This window comes from Dioscorea cayenensis, chromosome 3 (assembly GCF_009730915.1).
Source record: "Dioscorea cayenensis subsp. rotundata cultivar TDr96_F1 chromosome 3, TDr96_F1_v2_PseudoChromosome.rev07_lg8_w22 25.fasta, whole genome shotgun sequence".
NCBI classification, from domain to species: Eukaryota; Viridiplantae; Streptophyta; class Magnoliopsida; order Dioscoreales; family Dioscoreaceae; genus Dioscorea; species Dioscorea cayenensis.
Window position 1 is genome coordinate 18,547,208 of NC_052473.1, and position 25,706 is coordinate 18,572,913.

General features: G+C 35.4%; 2 protein-coding genes and 1 long non-coding RNA gene across 5 annotated transcripts; 1 reads left to right on the plus strand and 2 right to left on the minus strand.

Annotated features, from left to right (window-relative positions):
* The first annotated feature begins 452 nt into the window (after positions 1 to 452).
* On the plus strand, positions 453 to 5,467 carry LOC120251582. Of its 2 annotated transcripts, XR_005533449.1 has the most exons (3): positions 453 to 736; positions 2,028 to 2,159; positions 5,357 to 5,467. It is a non-coding gene; the product is annotated as an uncharacterized LOC120251582 (long non-coding RNA). The 2 variants fall into 2 exon arrangements; XR_005533448.1 differs by lacking the exon at positions 5,357 to 5,467 and having other exon boundaries at positions 2,028 to 2,258.
* On the minus strand, positions 5,445 to 15,649 carry LOC120251570 (ATP-dependent DNA helicase SRS2-like protein At4g25120). Of its 2 annotated transcripts, none has more exons than XM_039260148.1 (29): positions 15,499 to 15,649; positions 15,113 to 15,413; positions 14,998 to 15,039; positions 14,752 to 14,915; positions 14,128 to 14,323; positions 13,264 to 13,320; positions 13,079 to 13,184; positions 12,856 to 12,989; positions 12,664 to 12,738; positions 12,388 to 12,513; positions 12,130 to 12,261; positions 11,968 to 12,051; positions 11,602 to 11,715; positions 11,393 to 11,493; positions 10,273 to 10,339; positions 9,765 to 9,815; positions 9,260 to 9,337; positions 8,473 to 8,676; positions 8,345 to 8,383; positions 7,716 to 7,754; positions 7,542 to 7,628; positions 7,406 to 7,462; positions 6,775 to 6,956; positions 6,578 to 6,671; positions 6,321 to 6,371; positions 5,972 to 6,034; positions 5,827 to 5,886; positions 5,652 to 5,714; positions 5,445 to 5,583 (listed from the first exon to the last, which is right to left on the minus strand). In XM_039260148.1, the coding sequence occupies exons 1-29, from the start codon at positions 15,618 to 15,620 to the stop codon at positions 5,494 to 5,496; spliced, it is 2,979 nt and encodes a 992-aa protein (XP_039116082.1). In that variant the 5' UTR covers positions 15,621 to 15,649; the 3' UTR covers positions 5,445 to 5,493. The 2 variants fall into 2 exon arrangements, with proteins under 2 accessions (XP_039116082.1, XP_039116072.1); XM_039260138.1 differs by having other exon boundaries at positions 7,716 to 7,787.
* Positions 15,650 to 16,849: 1,200 nt separating this feature from the next.
* On the minus strand, positions 16,850 to 20,844 carry LOC120257448. The gene is made up of 9 exons (XM_039264921.1): positions 20,512 to 20,844; positions 19,420 to 19,620; positions 19,151 to 19,253; positions 18,965 to 19,044; positions 18,807 to 18,884; positions 18,160 to 18,251; positions 17,855 to 17,966; positions 17,637 to 17,768; positions 16,850 to 17,323 (listed from the first exon to the last, which is right to left on the minus strand). Exons 1-9 carry the CDS (start codon positions 20,782 to 20,784, stop codon positions 17,201 to 17,203), a joined length of 1,194 nt encoding a protein of 397 aa, XP_039120855.1. The 5' UTR covers positions 20,785 to 20,844; the 3' UTR covers positions 16,850 to 17,200.
* Between the last annotated feature and the right edge of the window lie 4,862 nt (positions 20,845 to 25,706).

A 25,706-nucleotide genomic window follows, 5' to 3' on the forward strand; every position in this document is an offset into this window, starting at 1 on the left:
TTCTTAATTTTTTTATTAGTAAACATTTTTGGCAATGTATTAGTGGTTTATTGGTTTTTTTAAAAAAAGTTTAGATGAAATTTTATAATTTTTTTTTAAAAAAATAATTTTAATAAACAGAGGGTATTTTCTGAGTAGAATTGTGGGCTTTGGTTTATGAAAACAAGCTTTCAAATATAGATATTGTTTTTTTAAAAAATATGGGGTTTCCTGCAATATGGTCATTTTGCGGAAAAACGTCTGATAAATATTTTTTTAAGTGAGGGTGTTTTCGCAAGATCCAGGATTTGTCACTTTTTTCCAAAAATACCCTGCAATAAATAAAAATAGTTTTCAAAAATTTAAAAATTAGTTTGGTTATTATGGGAAAACACCCTTTTGTAAATGTCCTAGATTATAAGGACTCAAATGCAAAATGACCCGTTCATCGGATTTGGATATCATCTCCTCTCTCTCTCTCTCTCTCTCTCTCTCTCTCGTGTTTAGGGTTCGTCGCTCCGGGATCGCCGATGGCGGAGGTCGTCTACGTAGGCTCCGGAGGGAACCATGGGGCGTTCGCTACCCCGTTGCTGGTGTCTGAAGGCTCCCAAGATCCCGATCGGAGACCTAGATGTATAGATCTCGCCGGAGAATGAAGCATCTTCGATCACGGATCCGATCGGGGCGTTGGAGAGAATCAAAACGCACTGAAACAACTACCTTGAGGTTCCGATCGGCACCGATGACATACCTCGCTGTGAGCTACTCCTTCGATTCTTTTGCTCGGTTTTCTTTCTTTCTTTCTTTCTTTTTGGATAGTTTTCATATTTTTTCAATTATTTTTCTAGGTTTTTCTTTTTTTTGGATAATTTTCTAGGGTTTCCTTATTTTCTTGATGAATGAATGGTTTGCAAGCATGATTTTGATTTCTGTACAGCGAGCTATACCTCCATACTTTTTCTAGGGTTTCTTGACAAGATAGTTTGTGATTTGCGATTGTTAGGGTTTTTCTCTTTATTGTATCTCTATCTAGAGGTATGCGCTGGAGTCATCACTCCCGATTTGATTACTAGACTTCGCATTTGTCCCAGAATAAACCAAAAAGAAAATTTCATGCCAACTTCTTAAGCTTTTAAGTGTATTTTTTTATGAATGATAAGTTTGTCGCCAAGTATCTTTAAGCTATGGATCCTTAAAATTTCAGTTTGAATGATAACACTAGCATTAGTCTTGATTCTTTGAATCAAAGAAAAAACAAACTTCGGTAATAGCTTATTTAGTGAATGGTGAAAAAAACAGTGTTTTTGATTGCTATGAGTTGATAAGTACTAGGTTTGGTGATATCTCATTCAGCTGATGGTGTCACAAACATTAGTCTTTATTGCTTTGATTTGAAATACACCAGGTTTGGTGAATGTCTGATTTAGCGGATGATGGGACAAACATTAGTCTTGATTGCTTTGAGTTGGGAAAAAATTACCAGGTTTGGCGATATCTTATTTAGCTATGCCATTACGAAGATTTCCAAATCCTTCGTATAATAATGGGTTCTTCCATTTTTATTTCATTGAGGAAATTAGCATGTAATGAAGAATGATTGGTGCTTTTGCCCAAATTTAATTTCTGACTGTGAGAAAGTTGATCTCTCTTTTTGTATGTAGAATTTGGTTGCTTTGTTGCTTGCTATCATGAAACTATTGAATGTTATCAAGATTAGGAACTAGAATGTACTTTTATTAACTAAACTTGAATAAAGATATTAGGCAGTGCTTATGGCCTTATACATCCATAGTAAGAAAACAACAAAAACTGCCACTGTTCTCATTGACTTGGGGAAATTATATATGATGGTTTAAGACTTTAAGTTATATGTCCTTTTTCATGACAAGTGCTAATCATTCTTGAAACAGTGAAGATCAGATATTTACCGGTTCTTCTGTCCCTCTGGATTATATTGTAATTCATTTTCTATATTACATCCTGTGGGAGCAGTTTTTCATGCAAACTACTTTCCTGGCCTTATTATGTACTATTTTATACAACTGCAGATGAAAGTGGTTTATATAGATACGGGTGGAGCATCTAAAAGGTTTTAGGTGAAGAGGATGGCGCACATGGTTGCTTGGCATCTACAGAAGTTATTCATCCATTGCAGTGTTCTGCCTCAGAATGATAACAGTGTAAGTTTGGTTTTTCTTCTCTCCACATAATTTGATTTTCATCTCAAGTTTGTGATGCTTGCTCTCCTTTCGGATTAGCATCTAAGGCATCTTTACTCATTAGTCTGAATCACATCTTATGAATCTAGGTTTAAGATGCTTAGTCCTCTGTCTATTTGAATCTAGGCGCAAGACACTTTACTCCTTTATATATTAGTGCTTAATATAGGTGTAAAAAAGTTTAGTCCTTCATATATTTGAGGCTCAATCTAGGTATAAGATGTTCAATCCCTTGTATGTTTGATGCTTAATTTAGGTGTAAGATGGTTAGACAAGTTCCAATAGAGGCCAAGCCTATTGATAAGCCCCATATGGCAAGAGCAAATAAGCTCCAAGAGTAGTTGTTCGGATGCCTTTTGATCTCATCTAGATAAGAATTCCGCAAATATGGTCTTACATACCAGATAACCACAAGCATGTATAGATACACCCCACCCATATCTAATCATGTAGCTCGCCTTTTTTTTTTATTCTTACATCTAACTTGAAGTATCCCAACAGTTTTTAACACTTAGATGCATACAACATACATCTAATGCACACCTGACTGCCTCATCTTGATTTCTGGAGTATGTGTCCAGACGACTACTGGACACAGCACATAGGGCACAGTCATATACTTATCCATATAAACTTCCATCCATCTATCCATTTATCTATCCTTGTCCATCCTCGATGAGTATTGCCCTGTTTTTAACCAATCTTACAGACTGATCCTGCATTCATGCATCATTGTGTGTTGTGCATCTGTGTGCGAGGTGCTCAAATATAATTGAACATAAATGGGTACTGTGCTTGTTTGTCTGGGGGTTATGGTTAGAATAGACCTGCAACCCAAGATAAAAGGTAAGAATTGGTTACAAAGATAGAGGTAAAGTGGTTTATAATTTCAGATGAAGGTGAAGGTAAGGTTCTTGAACCCACGAGTGTGTAAATAGTTTCTAAAATAGGAAAGGAGCGAGAGTAAGGTTCTTGAACAAAAGAGGCATATATAGCTAGCTACTAAACTAAGAACAGACTATTTAGTTTTGAACTCTATTTAAAATTATTTATTAATTCTTGTATCAAAATTTGTTTTCCCCGAAATAAACTCAGGGTCTATGTATGTATGTATGAATGTATGTATAAAGAGAGAGCGTTATCCATATCAATAATGATATATATACATAGAGAGAGAGAGAGAGAGAGTAATGGTGGAGAGCCTAGTAGGAATAAGAATGTTTTCAATAAGACATGTATGGCACTGGAACATTGTTGTGAGTGTAGATGGGGAATTTGAATGGCGATAAATATAAGGTTGTATAGTAATGTAGTGTTCCAGTTCCACACTACATGCTAATGTAGTACTAGCATTTGAATACGTTGATGTCGTGGTTTTCTTTAGTTTTCTCTTTGTATTTAAAATTTGGATGCGGGGTTTATTGAGACTTACCAAATGTGCATTTGGCCAGACTTGACTTTTATTAACTATAAGTAGACGTACATAACAGGAGAATGAAAAGGAAAAAATGTTTTTAATCCCATCTCCTGTCTCAAACAAGATTTTGACTTGCTAATGTTAGGACCAACATTTAATTAATTCTTAAAAAAGATTTCTATCATCATCTGCCAAAATAAAAACCACCTTCGAATACGCGAGATGGTTCTTTAAAAAGTATTCACGCTCTGAAAAGTCTAAAATCGCCTAGTAAGAAAACGATGCCTTGGGAAAAATTCTTTATGCTACAACCCAACGTGGCCTCATTAACCAGTCAGGGTGCGGTAGCACGCGTTATGACCCAAAAGACGCCCTACACAAAACTCAACAAGAGGCCGAAAACAATCAAAGCTCTACAGAAAACAAAATATCGGCCGACCATAGCCCAGTTACATCGATGATATTGCCCAATAACGGCCTTAAATCAAAGCCTAACAGCGGCCCAGCGGAGCACATTAGGGCCCAGAAGAAAGCCCATAAACGGCCCACAACCAACTCATGTTGGTCCAATTTCAAAGTCCTCAACGGCCCAATACAAGCCCATTACTGCCCAATGAAGAAGCCCACCAGAGCCCCAATGTCAGTCTTACGGCCCAATTTCAAAGGCCATTAACGGCCCACTGCCAAAGCCCAAAAGCGGCCTAGTATCAGCTAATTACCGCCCAATTTTAAGCCCAACAACGGCCCACAAGCAAAGCCCAATATTGGCCCAGTACCGTCCCATCACGGCCCAGTACAAGCTAATTACGGCCCAATTTGAAAGCCCAACAACGGCCCAGTTACAGCCCATGACAGCCCACTAGCAAAGCCCAACATCCGCCCAATGTCAAAGCCCAATAACGGCCCAGTTACAGCCCATTACGGCCCACTAGAAAAGCCCAATAACGGCCCAGTTACAGCCCATTACGGCCCACTAGAAAAGCCCAACATCGGCCCAGTTACAGCCCATTACGGCCCAGTGCAAGCCAATTATCGACCAACTTGAAGCCCAACAACGGCCCAGTTACAGCCCATTACGGCCCACTAGTAAAGCCCAGTATCGGCCCAGTACCAGCCCATTACGATCCAATGTCAAACCGCAACAACGGGCCAGTACAAGCCCATTACGGCCCAATGTCAAAGCCAAACGACGGCCCAGTAAAAGCCATTACGGTCCGATGTTGAAGCCCAACAACGGCCCAATGTCGGAAGCCTAACAACGGCCCAGGACTAGCTCAGGACGGCCGACTAGCAAGGCCATCACCGGCCCAGTGCCAGCCCATTACGACCCACTAGCAAAGCCAGTCAACGGCCCATGTCACCATAAGGACGTCCCGCTGTCAGCCCATTGCGGCCCAATGGCAACCCAGAAAAAGGCTAGCGAGGACCCAATAACAGCCTGTTACAGCCCATGCTAAACTTCGAGAACTGACGTTTCAGCTGACACAACGCAGTTGTTCACTCAACAAAGGCCCATTGTGTACGTGTTCATGTGATAGACGTTATGTTTTTTTAGCCTTGTTTATATTTTTTAGCATTCGTTAGCATATATTGAGTGTAGGGTGCGTTTGTTTCAGTAGTTGTACATGATGTTACACGCTTGCAATACCCTGGCACTAAACTATTTACAAACACATTACAATTAAGAAATTTTTTATGCCTGTAAAAGTTTTATACTGCTGCTGTTCTTGTTCTGCCGCAGGGAAATAATGCTGTGTCAATAGTAAGCTCGCCTTGGATATCCTTAACAACAAGGATAAATGCGCTCTTTCCTCTCTTGAACATCATGAAAATGCAGTTTGTTAGTTTCTCCCGTGCATGATCAATGGTCATCCTTGTTCACAAAGATTTATATTGCTCTATTAGCCTTGAAGCATGAAGACGGGAAGAAGGTGCGATTGTGCAACCCAGCTTATGTAGGTAAGCAATCTGTGGAACGGATGGAGAACAATGAATCACTCACTCAAATTGGGTCAAATAATTCTTAAAATGCAAACCTGCTTAGGAGTAGCTTCCAATGATCCCATTGAGGTTTCAATTCGTTGTTTCTGAAAATGCTCCTGAGGCCAAACAAAGCAGGATAAAGATTACAAGCATAGACGCATATATTAAGTCATTTTCATTTGTATCAATGAACAAAAGAGTGCACTGTCACTTTTGCTAATGTTTTACCTGTTTTTCCCGCATTAAGTGAGTACGCTGGTCAATTGGAATTTTCTCCCATCTTAGAACCTGAAACAAATCATGTTTGCTTTGAACTGGCTTTTTGCGAGCAGGCAAGGATTTATCAACAAATCATCGGCAAAAATCGACTTACATATTGTGCATATTGGAAAGCTTCATCATCATTTAAACATGATTTGAGAGAACGCAGAGTATCCTACAAAATCAGTCAAGAAAATATGATACCTTTCACCTTTCTTTACCATGATACAAAATAAAAATACCCTGTAAAATCAGTCAATAAAACATGATAATTTTTTTTTTCAGTGATAAAAATAAAAGTGCTTGGTCATATATAGTTATTATTACTGATTCTTCTAGTTTATTTTTGGAAAGATTTCTAGTTGCAAAGATACCAACTATTTATTCTTAGATGGAATGACTACTCTTAGAAACATGTTCATGTTATAATAGAAAGTTTTACGATATCACAAATGCAACACCTTGTGCTTGTTCATTTTGCTCGTCAAACGCTCATCAATTACAAAGCAGACCTGCAGATAAAGAGGAAATGAGAAAGGAACTGATGTTATTAGCATCACAAAGCATAGTATCCAACAACTTTTCTCATATGACTATAAACAAACAAATCAAGGAAAGGGAATGTAGTTTTTACTGAAAACTCTTAAGTGATAATATAATTTGCCCAGCAAATCGATGTGCACACTTGCAACTTACGGACAGCAACTAAAGATAATACCTTATCAAGCAGCCGTTTGGGATGTTGAAATGCTTGTTTTTTGGCCCATTGATGAAACAAATGAGATACAATGGTTCGCTCCTCCAATTTGAACCTAATCAGATCAAGCCTATCAGAAATAATAACAAAAAACAGCTCCCAAAGCCAGAAGGGTGCCCAAGCACCATACAAGATGCTGTTCAAATTAACAAAAGTACCTTTGCAAGAAGTTGTTTCCACGGCATATCTCAGTCGGTTCATCCAAAACAGATGGAATGCTTTTGACTTGTCGAACATTTAGAGTTCTCTCATGATCAACCTCAATGGGTGGCTCACGTTGTGGTGAACCAAAATTAGCTAAATCTGGAGATTTTCCTATTTCTTTTACAGTGGCCTCAGCCTAGAAAACATGCAACGCACACGAGAAAATTCAGCACGGATATGCAACTTTATATAATTATTATATAAAGACATCTTGTAATAGTAACGACAATCAACAACATGGCAATAACTACTTCATCCTGAATCACTTGGAGGAAAGATAAAAAGATTATAATTGTATAGCTCCTTCTCAGGTTGTTCCTACTCGACTTAGACTGATGCAATTCCATGAAGTTCTCAGCAACTGCTATCGATTTGTGAAAGAAATCGATTAAAGGTTTAACTGAATCCACTGAAATAGAAATAACTGAAGGTCTCTAATGATGTATTTAGAATGATCTAACTGATCAAACTTTGAAGTTCCAATTCATGAATACAAGGTATTTTATGATATATCACGTAATGTTCATATTGTTTCTCCAGGTCAAAATTTGGTAAAATAACAAACTTGCAGCTAATACTGCATACCTGAATTTCTAGGAGGTGCTGTGGAATTTCTTTGAGAAAGCGAGAAGGCTGTAACAACTGAAGAAGAAACTTGGATTACCCACGTATATCTCTATGAATGCGGCAAGTTACACCAAAGATAGGTGTGAATGTTTACCTGACAATAAGCACCCATAATAATGTAGGAGATGTATAACTTCTTGCGAGCTCGTGTCATTGCAACATAAAATAGCCTGCGCTCTTCCTAAAAAATAGAATATTGCATATATTCAAGCTACTTTATACTACAAATTTAACATCACTGAAGAAAAGAACAAAATAGCAAGGTTACCTCTAGATTTGATCCACTTTTCTTTACCATGCCGTTGAACTCATGCAACAAAGGAATTTCAGAGTCATTTGCCTACATGTGGTATTAATATAAAAGCTTATGAAAACTAGTATAGACTATGTGCATAAAATTTGATTGATTAAATTTCATAAGAACTTATGAGCCAAAATGATGTAAAGAAATCGATTATTTAATATGCATAGTTGCATAATAGTTCAGGACAGTATTAGTTCACTTTCATTGTCTTCATTATTTTCTTTTAGCTTTTCGATGTCTTTCAAAGCATGAATCATCTTGTATAAGCTTAAATTCCACCAAGTAATTTCCCCACAATTACATAAAACACATCTCACACACCTAAATACAACTGATACGAGCATAGCATCATTCGAAGGCCTATAATCAGGGCTGAATGCAAGAGGGACCCAAACACCCATATACTCCTGACAATTTGCTCCTGTTGTTTAGAAACAATTGTGGCACTCATTGCGTTGACACTAAACATGCATTGCCTTCACATAAGTAACAGCATGAGTATGCTAAGACAGTAAAACTCACAGAAGTTCAAGAACATGAGAAAGCAATGTTTGCTTACGAATCCAATACATATGAGATCAATCAGGGCATACCTTCACAATAAATACTATGTCCCATTCTAAACCTTTTGACTGCAAAAACATATTTTAATCAGTGCAATAGGAATTCATAAGTTATCCTTTAAATGAAATTCACGTAAGCTTGTTTCTTAATGAATAACCTGGTGAATGGTAGTCAATGTAACAGAATTCTCATTTTCTTGCCTTCGAGATCGAAAATTTTCAGCTTCTCTCTCGGATATGTAATCTATGAATGCCTTAAGAATATTAAGGCAACCTTTTTCTTCTATTTTAGATTCTCCATCTACATCAGTAAAATGTGCAGTTAAGAAATTGGAAACATCATCCAACAGGAATTGGAGGACCTGCATCAATCCAATTATTTGGTTAGTCTTGAGAAAATCTATTCTTATCAGGGATTATATGATCACATGCCAAAAGTACAAAAGTTTAGATTCCACTAATCCACATAATCACCAGATCAGGAAGAAAAGATTTCACTAATACAAAACCTTATGCCAAGTAAACAAAGAAATGGTTGAAGACTTCCACAATGAGAATGCAAGTAGCATATAAATATAACTATTAAGGAACATAAAAGAGATAATGAATTCATAATTTACAGATTGAATCACTAAAAGTAACCATATGAATTGCTAATGACACCCAAGACTAATTGGAATTGCTAGTTCATGAAGGGAAAACACTTTCCCAAACAATTGATATGGTCACTTTTAGTAATTCAATTATACATAAAAGTGTGAAACAATGATGTTTTCACAATTATACATAAATATATATAGAATTGAAGTGGACCAATAACTCATGGATGAATATTTCAAAAAGAGTTTAAAAAAAGAAATTTTAAACCTTACAAGAAAAGAAAGAAGATGTAATGATTAAGATTTTTTTATATGATTTCAAGACTAGAATGTAGCAATAACTTACAGATCTTAGATCATTATCTTCATTTAGTAGCTTCCCCCCTTCCGCATCAACCACGGCACGTTGTTCAAGAAGATATTTCTGCAAATGGTAAGTATCTCTTGTGTTGGAGAAGAACAAAAAATACAAAACAGATTCACATCATTTCTAAAAACACTATTACCAGGGGGATTCATCAATTTATCAGCATCACCTTCTGCTTAGATCAATAGGTTATTATCTCTATAGGGAAAAAATGACTAAAGCATGACAAGATCCACGATATATATTATGCTTGGGCTGCATGTATAAGCACTATGGAGTTCACTGAAAAACTAAGCACATTTGTGGTTGAAAATGCTGAAGACAAACTTGGCTGCATGTATAGTGTGACTTATCATTGACTAGCCATTTCACAAGGCAAGAACCGGGTGCATTTCAGATTAGAAGTATTTGAATCCATTGAAATAATTGAGTAGGACATAAAAAATAAATAAAGTCGCCTTTATGCACACAATCTAATATATACCTGGGGTAGCAAATTTGCTGTAGAAGAGATAACCACTGAGATAGACTTTTCCTGTCAACACCAACATATGATCAATATTCAAAAATATAGAAGAAATTCTCATTTGTTAATTGTTATGCATCAAAACTATTAAAATAATCATATATATGATCATTTGTTCATAATATGTCATTACAATTAATAGGAACAAGCATTTCCTAATATTGTTGGGGGAAAAGGGTGCTTTAGCTGATTTTATATTCTTCTTGATAAAGGAAATCATTTCATAAAGTGATTTTATTAAATAAGTTCTTAAGATCCTAGAATTTACAAAACTCTCCTACTAACATATTAATTTATGTTCGCTCAATCCAAAATGGCTTCCCATTACATAGAATAGAGAATGGCATCGAGTTGATCTTTTGTTTGCGCTTCTAGTATGCAATAAGCACCTGTGCGCCCTAATATAGGTTCATCAAGAAAAAAAAAATTTAAACTTTTAGGAAGCCAAGGATACTAGTTTACTTACACTTTGAACAAGCCTTGTGAGCATACTTAATGTAGACAAAACCTTCCGTCCATGAGTGAGTTGAGTCCTATATCAGGAAGGAGAAAATGGAATGGGCATAAAAATAGCAGGAAAGCATAGAGAAAGAAGATGACACCTTTAAAATGTTCCAGAAAATGCCTTCCTGGCTTGTCTTAGATGGAACAGAATACAGCATACAAACTAAAGAAATAGAACCTCATGCTTCTCTATTAATTCCTTAGCACTATACACTACTCCTTCAACTAGGCAAATTAAATAATTTATTAACAAAATCAAAGTTATAAATTTTAGTTCATCATCCAATTTTATGCTCTACTCCCCTCTAGAACCAAAATGATCAATACTTACGACACATCATTATCCATGATAGGCAAAATTATGTTTAGTTCTAATACATTATAGCCAGCTTACATAGTGTTACACGGAGTGCACACAAAGGCTGGAAATGAATTCACCATTAATGATTGACCGGCAAACACTAGCTATTCCAACTTCATGCAGGTAAGTTGCCCCCTGCAATCTGTTTCTCCACATATCTCAGTAACAGCAGACCTTTCTCGCGATGCATGCCCCTAGTTAGCCTGCCAATACTTGATTTGGATAGGTGTTGCAAGAACTAAGCAAGTCATAAAGTAGCCCTCTTTTCAATTGTTAGTCTTTTGACATTTTCAACCTTTGCAATTTTCTTTTTGTTTTTCTTCAATAATGAACCCCGAAAAAAGAAGAAGAAGAAGAAGAAGACAGAGGCAATTAATTGCACATGGATGTCTTAGAATTTGGCTCAATTTCCAAACCAAACTCCAAACTATCAGGTCCAATCTTCCATCTCTTACTAACAAGTCCAATCCTATTTCCTCCACTGATCACATTTCCTATCCTTCTTCTGCTCTCAACTACTGGTTTCTAAGGTACAGGATTAAAGTGACACCTACCAAAGGAAAAGGAAATTAACACTTGCACATTCATTATGCTCATCTGAACAATACAAAATTGGAAAAATGACTACCAAGACAAAAACAGCACCATGCTATGTCTAAATAATAATAATAATACCCATATAGTTCAATTTTCTCATCTCCAAAGATGTATATGAAAATACCTTTTGAAAGTACCAGAAATCTTTGCGTCAAAGATCTCACCGGCAGCTGATATAAAGCTACAATTCCTGACAGTAGATACTTTCTCAACATATTCAATAATCTGCATAATATGAGAGTTGAAGCAACTGGACATTGATTATTACATGGAAAAGAAAGGAACACATTAGAAGAAAATAATTAGGTAAGTCGCAAAAAACAGCGAGACTACCTTTTTCTTCTCTTCTTTGTCAATTGGCAAAAGTGCCTTAAATGCCCTTTGAAACGAGTTATCATCACAACCAGGCAGTGTTGTTCTAAGTATGGACATAATGGCTCTGATAACCTGTATTCAAGAAGAAACAAAATTTGTCAACTCTTGCATGGTTACAATGTGACACTTTTAGCAAGTTAATAACATTGTCTATATTTTAAAATGGTAAACAATAGCCTAGATTTAACACTATGCACGGCATAATTTCAACAATTCACCTAAACCATTTGCTAGTGCTACAGGGTATTTACCACTGATATCTCATAAAAAATATTTTTGAAAATGCTATGAATTTACCAATGTGAAAAGGAAAACAAAAGCAACCTTTTTCCTATAAAATGCAACACCATGAACATTGAAGGGAATTTTTCTGTTCCGGAAGGACATTTGAAAGGCTTTGCCAGATACCTACATGTAAAATTGGAGAAATATACTATAATCACATATCATCAAAATAAAATATTAACTTGACATATGAATTTACACCTGTCTTCGGTAAAGAATTGCTATTTTACCAAAGGAACACTTGTCAGTTAAATTTTGAGATGTTGTTTCCAAGATTTTGTCCACAATATACGCACATTCTGAATCTTCACTGTGGCATTCTTTAACAATTATCTTGAATAATGTGAAGGATCAAAGAATTTAATCATTTCAGTTTGCTCGAGAATATGTGCATGATTATGAATAATAAATTGATATTAAATTTTTAGGCCTCAAAAACCATAACCCTGAGAAGGATACTTTAGAGCCAATGGAATTATCTGTTTCAACTTGCTTTAGTTTGCAACGCTTGGCATTATTATAGATAAGTGATGATGCAGCTGCAACAATACACCCAGTAGAGCGATAATTCTTTGTCAATCGGATCTGTAATTTTCAAAGGAAAAAATAAAGTCTGAATCATAAAGAAGCTGCAGCAAATCTTATGAACATTGATAAGTCATGCTTGATCGTTTAAGTAAACAAGAGTAAGGCCTAAACATTGTGAGAAATCATAAGTAACAACTTCATTATGACCTCTTTGTGAGTTGGAAAATCTTCACGAAATGAATTGAATCCACAGATATCAGCACCATTGAAACTGTATATGGACTGAAAGAAAATGAAACTCAAAAACCTCATACTTTAGAATAGTAAATCATATCCAGTTTTGAGAAAATAAATTAGATGCTTAAAAATGCAGAAATAAGAATTGTTGGCAATGGGCACCTGATCTTCGTCACCCACAATGGTTACATGCCCATGAGAAGACAAAATCCTCAATAAACAGTATTGCATAGAACTGGTATCCTGAAACTCATCCACTAGTATAGCTTTCCATGTGCCTAAACACTCCTGATACACTGGACATAGAAAAGAAGGTAATACCTATCAGAGAAAAAAAGTGGCATAAACATCATTTTACATCAAGAACAGATTAAAAGAATAAAACCTTCAGGGAAATCACTGAGCAATTTCACAGAAGAGCTAATAAAGTCATGGTAATCCAAAGCATTGCATGAGGCCAGGATGTGGCTATAATTTCGAAGAATTGCTGCCTGTTTCAAAAAACAAAGCTAACAGTTCAAAATTCTGGACAAAGTTGGCAGTATGGTCATAAAAAATAAGATTTCTTACTCCTATTTTATCACCCAATTTTTCAGAATCTTCAGGAATTCTCCCAGAAGCTTTTGCCTGAAAGCAAAACTTGCATGTATAAGTGCCAAAACTTAAGTTTTACATTCTAAATGCATTGTTTAAGAAATGCAACACCTGCACAAAACATTATTCATATCCATTCTAACAGAGATGTCAATGTCCGTAACCCTGTTTAAAAGAGAGAATAAATTTCATGCAAAGCACAAGCTCTGTTATATGCAAGTAGCCATGAATAAAAATTCACTCTATACATATAACTTCCTACTACTTGTACATGATTTGGCTAGAATAGCTACTACTGGACCTCAATGAGCAAATAATGTTGTTCTAGTGTTATTCAGAGGACTCATAATGCTTTCACCAAAAAAATTTATATAGATTGACTAGACTAAAACTTGTTCTCAGCACAAGCACTGTTGTACGTACGTGGCCACATATGCAAATTTATTCTAATTTCCATATGTATACTTTCTATCTACTACTTATATATGGATTAGCTAGAATTGCTACTAGTGTAACTGAATCACTATGCTCTGGTGCTATTCGAAGGCATCATAATGCTTTTCCCAAATCCAAATCATATGGATTAACTAGAATAAAGTTTGTGTTTAGCTCAAAAGCAATAGTGTGCGAGTGGCCACATATAAAAATGTATTGTAGTTTCTATATCTATAACTTGCTATTTGCTAACTACTTCTCCTTGTCTATGGATTAGCTAGAATTGCTAATTTTGGGCCTAAATGAGCAAAAAACAATACTCTAGTGTTATTCAGAGGCCTCATGATGCTTTCACTAATTGAAGTTATAACAACATAAAGAGTGCAACTGCAACAAGATGTGCACCTGGGTAACAAACTTTTGCCACTTTTTTGACTTCTCTTTAAAAGCTTGGGCATTGCAATCACCATTAGTCTTCTCAAACTTGTGAATTTTGTCTTGTCCATCCTGATATTCACTCTCTGCTAGCCGCAGAGCCTCAATAACTGCTCTCCTTTGCTGCGCATGCCCATAAATTAAAAACTCAGACGTACGGCCCAACCTGTATTTGTGTAGGTTATCGGGTGCATTTGTTCAATAAATCATCAGGAGATAACATTTCGAGGAGAGCAACTTCAAAATCAAATGCATCTTATTGTTGTGATTGCCAAATATTAGTGGAAGTGCAAAGTAAAGATCTTCAGTTAGAGCTCATATCTAGGGCAAGTTCAGATTTATACATAAATGACAAGAAAATGAGCAGACCAAATATATTTCATAAACAGAACCCAAACAAGAAACAGTGACTACTCCAACCAATCCAAAAGCAAGTTAATGTTCCTATAATGTGTCATGTATGAAGACCTACCAACAAGATTCTTCAGATAAGCTTTATATATGAATGTAAGAAATGTGTGCAATCAGGTCTGAGATTTCATGAAAGCAGCCCAATCAAGAAAAGATAATTACTAAAACTGAAAGCTGGCATACTTTCCTGCATGTGACCGGCAGAGCTGCAAACAGAATGAGTGAAATGTGCTGATTGAGAGCTCCTTCGCCACCTCCTTCCCGACCACCAACCCAATCCGATCCCTCATCTCTGATGCTGCAGCTGTTGTGAAAGTCATCGCCAGGATGTTGGCCGGCGCAATACCCTAATTTAAAAAGTGAGGGGTTCGACATAAGCAATGGAATTTCAAAAAATGATCAAAGAATGCAATGGATTTGGCGCAATACCTCTTGAAGCAGTGTAAGGACACGACCAACCATAGTTGATGTCTACAAACAAAGATATCAACAAAATGAGAAAACAAAAACCTAAAGAACCCAAGATGTCAAGAAGCGATCAGACCTTCCCGCTTCCAGGGCCTGCAATGATCATCAAAGGAACAGAAATATCAGCGCAAGCTGCCTCCCTCTGCTCATCATTCAACTTCTGCAAGTACTCATGGTACTTATCCACAACAAAACCCCAACGCTTCTCCGGCTTCTGCTCCTTCGCCGCGGATTTCTGCTCGCATATAGCATCGATTTCTTGAAGAAAGGAATCATCGAGCTCCTCATCTAGGGCACTCGGAGGTAGCGGCTGATCTTTGATCGGTTCATCAGAGGTTTGAATCTCAGAAAGCGGAACCCGGATCGCGTTGCTACATCTGAAACCACTGAAAAGTAGATCAAGAAGGAGAGAAAACGAAAAGGGTTTGAAATGAGAGAGAAGCAAAGAAAATGAGAGATGACCTCAAGAAGGGGATCGGCGAGAGGGATTCGAGAGAGCGCTTGCGAGCAGGAACATGGGTCTTGACGGCGGGGAAGCTGGAGGTGATTCTTGGATCTCCGGCGACGAGGTTTTCTTTGTCCATGGCGGTGGATTCTAGGTTTGAAATGAGAATTAGAGGGAGTTTGGGTGACTCTCAGTGAGAAAAATGGGGGGTTTATATAGTAGCCATGTAGCCAGTGGGAATTCGTGTATTCGACACGTGGCGACAAACAACCTTACAACAGTAATGTCCGTTCATTTGGTCCAACCCCACGCCCCTCCAAAATTTTGAATTTTTTTTAAAAGACCAAAATACCCTTAATTTCCTTTGTTATGCTTTTCCTTGTCATTTTATCACTTTTGCAAAGAAGCCAAATATATAAATTTTATTAAGTTGAAGGTGTTTGTGCGTAAGTGCTATCATATTTTGCAAAAACATCCTCAAAAAAATAAATTTTGTTTAAAAAACTATTGTATATTGTTGTTATCATATTTTGTTTATATTTTGCGAAAATACTCTTGAAAAAAAAATTGCTTAAAAGGTTTTTTTTTTGGGGTTTACCCGTTAAAATGATCTAGATTATTTTGCAAAAGAACCTCTGATATAAATTTTATGTAAGTGAGGGAGTTTTTGCCAAAGGTGCAATGGATTTGCCACATTTTGCAAAAACACTCTTGAAAAATCAAAAAAATATCTCTGATAAAATTTGGAGTTTTGATGTATAAATGGCCTAAACTTTGGTGATTCTACGTGACCACCTTCTGAAGAAATAGTATTTTAATTTTTTTTATTAGCTTATGTAAAAAAAGCCAATACAAACAAATTTTTTTACCTAAAAATACTTAACTTATAAAAAAAACACTTCTAAACTTTTCAAAAAACTAATCCAAACAACCCCTATATCATGTTAAATCATACTACAATGAATCTACTTTTTGTTATTATAACCTGAGACTTGTTTATAGACTGACAAGGGGTTTTTGACAAGAGGAACAAACAGCCCAAAAACCCAGCTAAACCGTCAGGGGCGTGCACAAGCCTCGGTGAAGCAAGTGGGAGCGAGACCCACACACACATAAAGCTGGGACTACCCACACACAACCACCGATCACATCTCCCAGAAATATACCCTCAGCCGAGAATCGAAGTCTCACCACTTAATGAATAGCTCTATTGGTGAACCGTAAACTAATAGACCATTTGGTCGTTAGTGACTAGAGGTTTTTTGCATACATACATAACTTTATATGAGTGTATATCTATAATTTTCAAAGTTTAGAAGGGTATAAGTATGTGAAAAAAAAAACATGTGGCATTTACAAGTATGATGATGGCAAACACTAGACACGAGTTTGACAAGTACGAGATGCTCAAATACATTCAGTTGCTTTTCTGAAAGCACAATATGTATTATACATTACACACTCAACTTTCCGTAAAATTATGTCATTGTAAGAACATCTCACAACAGCATTAAGAAAGAAAATAACTCGCCAAATGATACAAATACTTAATTGTTTTATTTGTTTACCATGCCCAAAAACGAGAGGGTCGGAATCTCTGTTATGGTCATTGTCCGACTTCGACTGAGGTCTGGCTTGGAAGACCTTACCGTTATTATAATCGATCAGCGTTTCTCATGTCTCTACTTGCGCGGTCAGAGTACTCTTATGTTTATGGCTTCAGCTTCTTTTGTGAGTTTTCGATTTGTGATTCTTGTCTATTAAGTCTTGGAGTGCTTTCTTCGCTTCCTCTAGAGTTTCCACGCTGTGATCCACTTCGAATGATAACCGTTGAATGTTGAACTGCATTATAAACAATGAGAAGTTCATACTAAAAAAGCTTGTTTCGTCTATCTTTTCTTGTCATTTATGCTAAACCAGAACTATGGTTTCTGATGGTAAAAATCAATCATGCAGTAATTCAAAAAGAAGTGAGAATCGAGAGAGTGCACTTTCAACTTTGTTTGCGAAAAAATTGATCATGTGTCAGGTACATCTTTTGTATTCATAGTCAAATACAAAGGTTGGTGTTTTTCTATTTTAAAAGCAACACAACATGAAAGAATAGGAGCAAGAACTTGCAGAGGTACATAAATGTCAAGATGCAAGATGATACCTGTGCTCCTTGTCGGACCCTGACATCAGTGCCTTTACTGTCAATAGATATCAAAGCTGCATCATCTACCTCTCCCTCTCCCTCTGTTGACAAGATCGTTTTAAGCGGTTTTGAGAAGATTGCATTGAGTTCCTATACACAATTCTGAAAGATCAGCTAAAAAAGTCCAAGATTTGTATACATGAAACCAAACCCAAAAAAAAAAAAATCTAGTTGACCTTCAGACTTTGCTCTCCACCGTCGGCTGCAATCTTGTCGGGCTGTAGAGCCTCATATTCTTTAACATCAAGCCAAGCAACAGTACCAAAGCCTCCAATAAAATAAACGTCACTGATAAGATCGAACCAGAAATAATTAATAGAGTGTAATAGCCATCCAGAAGAAGAATGAAGAGTATAATTAGACAAAAATAATTAAAAAAACAGAAACTCAAGTTCCTTCGATTACGTAAAGTATTCTTTCATTTTTTTTAAAAAAAATTTAAAAATTAATGGCTCTCAAAGCAACAAAATCTTGGACAAACCTTATAGTCTCCATCCTGAAATAGTGGAAATTACCCCATTGTTGGGATGCCCATTGCTGGTGTTTTGCTATAAACTGCTTATGGGCCCATTCCTAAAGTTAGAACAGCAGAGCCATGAGAGAAAGAAATATATATGCATATATATATATATACATTTAGCTCAAGGAAGTCATATATTTCAAGAAAGAAGCTCGACACTACAATGTACTAAATGCATACTTAGTAATATTATTTGTTCTGAAAAGAATCATACAGATAGAATCTCAGAAGTAAAGCATTGGAGAATAAGTTAATGTTTCTGTTTCTTATATTCTTATATGCATAAAAAACAAAGCCTGAGTACAAAAATGTAAATGTGCAGCATGGAGTATAACCAATAAACAAGGTTCTGTTTCTAGAATCTTTGATCTGAAAGCATTTGAACAAAGTTTAGGGAGACTTTGTGAACTAAGATTTAGTACCTGATAAATGCATATAAGTTCAAAAAAATCTAGCTGACTTAAGAGTGATTTCTAAATCTGGAGGATTCTACTTTTAAAATAGCAGGAGAGATTGACAAGACTGAGACAAAGACAGGCCTTTTTTCAATATGGTTGGGTATAATCTAAAGTTGAATCAATGATCATCTCAAATAAAAGTTATATAACCTGTAGTTCAGCCGGTAGTGGGGTAATATCACCAAATATAGTCACACGAGCATTTGATAGTCCACTCCATCCAGGTATCTACAAGAATTACATCTCCTTGTCAAAGAAAAAAACAAAAATATAATTCAGCGTTTCCTCACATAAGGAAAGAAAAAAACCTGCACAACAAGAGTACATCTTGGGTCTGCTAATACATTCCGAGTATGAATTGCCAGTGGCGAAAATGAGAATATAGGATCTGCATTAAAAAAAAAAAAAATCAACAACAATAAAACGTACAGCTAAGAATATGTTTTAGAGTAGCCTTGACTTGGTTGAGGTCAAAAGAAGATTTTATTACTTACGGCCCATTGCATCAGGTGCAAAATCAACTAATGAACCAAATGGATAAAATGCACGGCGGTGATGCATCCGAGACATTACAGTGCACAAATGAGCGAACCTGGCCTTGATTTGCAAACAAAAACAATGAAAACCAATACAATCAGTAAAAATTCCTCTTTTGGTTTTGTTAGTTCATAGAGTAGTATATATATAAGATAAGATAGTAAAGAAGTGATGAAATGCATGTTATACTGGCTGTTCCCATTTAGTATCTAAATAGCAGCCTTACTTGCTCCATAAGATTTCGAACGGCTAAGGCTGGTCGGGGTAAATCATGAGCAGAGGTTGCACTGTGCACACCACCTGAAATAGGAGTTCTGAAAAGCCCAGGCTTGGATCCAGATGCTCCACTTGCAGTATTAACTGGGATTAGAAATTCTGTTTGTTCTGCAGCTCTGCCTCCATGACTATTATGGTGGCTCAAATCATGCTGCAACATTACAAGAGATAATGTCAGGGCAACGAATAAGTATTATCTAGTAAACAACAACATTAACCACTACCATTCAATCATAATCACAAAGAAGGTACATTCTTCAAAATGTTATATGGGAAAGCATAATGACAAAGATTGTCCATTATACTTTTAGTGAGAACCCGCTCAAAACAAGCGCCACGCATCATGCTAGGGAATAAGTGGCAAGTATTATATATTATACCACTAAAAATTCAACCTTTGCAAAAATTACCCACTCTCGACAATTGATAAATGTCATGCATTCATTCTAAAATTTGGTTAATTGGTGAAAATCTATCATGAATCCCACATATCAATCACAGTTTTGCCTCCACATTAGAACTCTTCATGCAGCAATGCAAGAACCAAAACAATCGATTAAAACACTAATATACAATTGAAACAATGTCACTATCGAAAAATGCTTTTCTTTGGTGATCAAGACACCTCTGACTTAAACTTAAGTTCATGGAATTCCAAACCCAAACTTCTATCACTTACCTTCTTCACGGCCTCCTCACAAACAATCTTCATGCAGCAATGCAAAAACCAAATCAATCAGTTCTAATTTTTAACACTCAAACACAACCGCAGCAATTCCACAACCAAAAGTGATACCTTTTAGCAAACAAAACACTCTTTTTACTGGATACCTTAAAAGGAGAACTAAAAGTAACAACACCACAGCTGCATCAAAAGAAAAGTTGATCCCTTTCCACCAAGAAAGCCAAACATCAATCCAAGCTCAAGTTCCACTCTAAAAAATTCATCACAATCATGCCAACAAACAAACAACAAAATTTCTTCTTTTTTTTTTTTTCCTTTTCAATTCCAATAACAGGAAACTAAACGAAAGCGAAGTACCTCAAAGAGAGATAAGCCCTCGTCGGGAGTGATCCCAGCTTCACTCGTCACCGGGCCTTCCTCCATCCCGCCATCACCGGAGACCTCCTTGCCAAGAGCCCTAAACCCACGCTCACACCTGGAGAGGATCAAAGGCTTAAATTTCTCAACGGATTTGCAACTCACAAGCCGAAAGGCGGGAACTTTCAGGCGATCGGACAGAGCTGAGTGGCGGCCATGCAAGGAGGGCTCGACGATGCGTGAAGGGACGATGGAGCTCGAGAGCGCTTCCATGGCGACAGAGATTCTCTAGTTTTGGGGGGGCTAAAGTGAAAAAGGAGAACAAATTGGGAAAGCTATTGCTATATAAATAGGTTTAGGTATACCTTAATATTTCTAATATTAAGGTTTAAAAAAAAAAAACGTACAAAGCGTACGCTGATAATATAATTGCTTTTGTATGATATTACTACACGAATGATATCTAATTAGAAAATATTCAGCGGGCTACTTGTTATTCACCGGCTCCTGATGATGAACTTCTTTTGTCTTATTTGGTCATTATTGACTATGTCTATTTTTTTTTTTATTAAAGTGGATAAACTACAAATGCATTAATAATAAAAATAGTACAAAACAAATCAGTACAAAAAAGGGGGGAGGGGCTCCACTCGGAATAGACAACACAACAAAGAAACAGACAACACAACAGAACCACTAGAAGTGGGATAGAACAAGCCACTAAACAAGACAACTAGAAGAAAAGTGAGACTCCTCCTAGATTAGACAACACAACAAAAATATCAACTAGCCAGAAAAATCATCGTACTCGTCAGGAACAAGCTCCTCACTGGAAGATGGACCTGAAAACTGAATAAAGCGTCCGACCGCGGAAATAAACTCCTCCAGTTTATGCAAATACTATTTATGTTTTAGTTTTTGGTTTTTTTTTTTTTGTGCAAGTTGTTTTTTTCAATAAATTATGATTTATTTATTTTTTTAAAAAAAATTATTCAGTGTGAATAATATACTGATGAGAGTTTTAGTGTTTAGTCAGAATTTGATAATAATAAAACCAATTATCTTTTCAAAGTTAAAACAGCTAGTGATGCAAATTTTTTTCTTATTTATTTTTGTATTTAAAATAAAAAAATTATTATTTTGTTTTTGAATTAATCAAATACACTTTTCAAGAGGAGATAACTCTTAGTAGGAGTTTCAACCCATTATGCGATCTCAATAACCTCAATTTAATGTGAATGCAAACAAATATATCATGCGATAAATATTAAAAATAAATTCTCTTTTTCTAAATCAAATAATCTTCTATTGATTGATGATTGTCGAATCTAATAAACATAAATAAATTGTGTATATTAGTTATATTCAATACATACATTAGCTTGGTTCATTTAGACTAAATTATGTATCTCAGTATCTACATATATAACATGAGCAGAAAATCTAATATTGAACCATGTTATTCAATTACTAATTATTATAATAATTAAATAATTATAAATTTAATATTTTAATTAATAATATATTAATTTCATAACTGAGCAATAAGATTTTTTTTTTTTTTTACATGAACCAAACAAAACAGTATTTTTTTGATAAACTCAGAAGATATATAAATATTAAAAAATATTAAAAACAATTGATCTTACTATTTTTGACCAATCAAACTTTAATTGTTGTTGGACTTGAAAAGATAGTTTAGTTGCACATAACTCTCAAAGAAAACTCCTCAAGAAAAAATTGATTCCTTGATAATCCCAGCTCTTTATGTTCTTCCCCTTTTAAAAAATTATAAAAACTTCAAAATTCCCTTTGTCTTACCTGTTCAAAATAGTAAAAACTAAAAACAAAATTAACTTTCACTCCCATCCAGATTATCATTTTCTTTTAAAATTAAACCCTTAATATAATAAAATAGTGATAAAGATAACTAAGGCCGGCTATCAAATATTGGACCACAACCATTAATACCAACATCCGTGTCGCATAAGACATCATAATGTTCTAAATTTAGACATTTTTTTGTTTATTTATTTCAATATATTTCAATAAATTCCTAAAAAAAATTTAAATGTAAAACTTCATTTTTAAACTTATCTTGATTTAGACCTCCAATCTATTTTACAAAATATATTATAATTTATAACCCATAATAACAATCATTTTATTAAACATAATATAATATAGAGAATTGATATGAAATATTATCCATTCTACCATGAATTTAAAAGAAAAGAAAAAACCTTTGTTGTGGTGACGGTCAATTTTGTATCTTTCAATTATTTTTTTTCTCAAGTTCTAAGCTAATATTTTTAAGAAAACCATGTAATTGGATTTTTGTAGTGCAGTTGGATCTTGTTGATATATATAGATCAACACTAGTCTCTCTGGGTCAAAGTCCCTACAAATATATACATATATATATAGTAATTATTTTGCTCATTAACAATTACACAGTAAAAAACAAGATATTATATTTTATTTCTATTCGACCTACAACAATTTTTTATAAATAAAACTACAACTAATCAACTCAAAATAAAGCCCAATTAATACTCATTGTGCTCCCTAATACTCATTGTACTCAATTACAGATATTTTACGAATATTTGCAATTAACATTATATATATGTGTGTGATGTTTTGTTTTACCAGAGAGTAAAAAGTTTCTAGAAACTCTACTTAGCTTGGCCAATGAATCTAAACCATGTTTTCTTCTCTTCTCTTCTCTTGGTTTGCACCATAGAGTGTACACTCCATTCCTAAGACTCAAGGCCTTTAAAGTCAGGATATTTCTCTCAACATATTATCTATCATTTTTTTTAGAAAAAAAAAATTATTTTAAGTGAAAAGCAATCATCTGTTCTAAAGTTGATAAAAAAAATTTCAAAGATAATTAGTCGGATTTTGACATACTTGTATTCAACGGAGTATCATGAACAAAATCTTCTTTTTTTTTTTTAAACAAATAGTGCTCTGTATAGATGTAGTTGACAATTGAATTCAAAATTTTTCATTATTTCACTATTTATATCGGTAATAACAATAATAGTACTAATGAGAAAGTAAGACTGTAGCTATAATAAAACAAAAAGGGGATGTTCGAGTTATTAAGAATGTTTCTAAATGGGCTCAATTCAAGTTTGCAATTTTTTGTTTTTTGAGTTTTTTTAATTGATAAAATATTTTTTAATCTAATTAGATATTAGTAAGAGATTAAATTACTGATTTGAATTTGTCATTATTGTCAAAATTGACTATATGCTCTGATAGTTTCGGAGGGGTAGGTGTGTATAGAATAAGCGCTCAATCTCATAAAAAATTAAAACACATACACACAATCATGCAAGGGAAAGAAGACACACAAGTTGGTTACCCAGTTCGGCACAACTTTGCCTACATCTGGAGGGTCAAGCCCGGAGAAACAATCCATTAAAAGAGGTGATAAAATAAGATATACAACACTCCCTTACTCACTCAATACAAAAAATATTCTCTTGAGATTGCCGATGCCCACTCTCCTTAACCCTCACCGAAAAGTCTCTCACTCGTGCCTCATCCTAAATCTTCAAGCAGGATATTTTATATGGCACACTACGTCCCAATAGATCTTCCTCCTTTAGACTCCTCCACGACTTTCTAACTTGGGCACCTTCCAAAGTTAGATGTTGCAACACTGCCCACCTTACTGAACATAACTGAGTTATAGCCAGTTGCAACCGAAGTTGCGACACCTTCAACCCTCCCAGTTCTTTCAATTTGCTTCATAGCAGTTGACTCATTCCGAGCTCCTCCTACCTACAACCACTTCCTTCCTCACGTCATTTCAGCAAGCCCCTCTCTTGAGGGTAGTGCCTACTACCAAAGCACACGCAACCATCTCACCAAAAATGATCATTGAAGATCTCCCGATCTTCTTTCCAAACTTGGTCCAAGTTTGGTCTTCCCATGTGATCTTCGTTTGAATCATGGAAATATTGTTACTAAACTTGATCTCCTCTCATCCAAGTTTAGCCTTCAATATCTTCAAGCATAATCTCCAATCATCCATGCTTGGATCTTTAAATCTTCAAACAATCTCAATTAATCTTCAATCAATCTCCCATATATGATTAGTTTTCTTAAATAATTCTGCCCATAAGTAGCCTTCTGATGATCTTTTTTCAACAAAGAATAAGTCCTTTATTAAAATATATCTTCCATAAAAGGAGTTTACCAAATATATGATTTATCATCCCGGATTTTACCAAGGATAGATAAAATCATACCTAAGAAAAATGTTACCATTTTTTATGAGATCCTTTAACCTTGATCTTTCTTCCAAAAAATAATTCTTTTCGAAAGAACCTATGAGAGGCAATTCTCTAATTATAATCTTCATCATGATTCTCTAGCCCACTTCTTCCTTAAGTGCCATGTCATTACTCGTTTGACCACATCATTATCCTAGTCACTTCTCCTTTTTGCCAAGTCATCATTGTCACGTCATCTTTCTTGGCTTGTCATATAATGCCAATTTAAATCTTCAGAGTTCAGATTTAGCATGCTCCTTGTTTGGTTTCTTGCAGTCCCTGACTCGGCCAGTTCCCAACTCGAAGATTCTCTCCCTAAGATCAAGCTTATTTTGGTCTTTTTAGGTCCAAGGACTCCCGATCATACTGATCCGCCAGCTTCGGCGACAAGTGAGCCAAACATCCCCTTGTTTGATGTCACTCGCATAGGTTATCCAACTCCTTGAATGGTGCACTTCCCCCTCTTATTATAGCAGTTTTTTTTATTGTCATTTTGTTTGTAGCCAGGGTCCACTTTCAGTGACCCAGTTTTTCTATTATTGTTCTTATCTTTTTTCTATGAATTAGTGGTTCATTTTTCCCAAAAATACTAATTTGAGTGTGTTTACAAATCTAAATATAATTTTTTAAAATAAAATAGATAAATTGTTCACTTTAACTAACATCTTGAGCGAGAGTAAATCCCTCGACATCTTACATGGTAAGAAAAAAAAAGTAACTATCAGTTTCATGTGTATGCAGTGACACAAAAGCCAAAAATGAAGGGAAACATCAATTGAAAAAGGTACAAATAATATAATGCAACACAATCACAATGTGATGGTGGTGCACATGCACATGGATGCATAGAAAGTGTTGAAATGGAGTCTTTTTGAGACAATGTTCATGTGATTTCTCCACGTG

What these genes read in the sequence shown, in the direction of transcription:
- LOC120257448 (XM_039264921.1), bottom strand. Translation starts at nt 20,784, where the DNA reads ATGGAAGCGCTCTCGAGCTCCATCGTCCCTTCACGCATCGTCGAGCCC. An exon ending in TTCAGGATGGAGACTATAAG is followed by an intron (nt 17,967 to 18,159) that starts GTTTGTCCAAGA and finishes CGATCTTATCAG; the next exon opens with TGACGTTTATTTTATTGGAG. An exon ending in GGGTCCGACAAGGAGCACAG is followed by an intron (nt 17,324 to 17,636) that starts GTATCATCTTGC and finishes TTTATAATGCAG; the next exon opens with TTCAACATTCAACGGTTATC.
- LOC120251570 (XM_039260138.1), bottom strand. Translation starts at nt 15,620, where the DNA reads ATGGACAAAGAAAACCTCGTCGCCGGAGATCCAAGAATCACCTCCAGC. An exon ending in TCCTTACACTGCTTCAAGAG is followed by an intron (nt 14,916 to 14,997) that starts GTATTGCGCCAA and finishes TTTTTAAATTAG; the next exon opens with GGTATTGCGCCGGCCAACAT. An exon ending in TTGCATTTTATAGGAAAAAG is followed by an intron (nt 11,716 to 11,967) that starts GTTGCTTTTGTT and finishes TCTTGAATACAG; the next exon opens with GTTATCAGAGCCATTATGTC.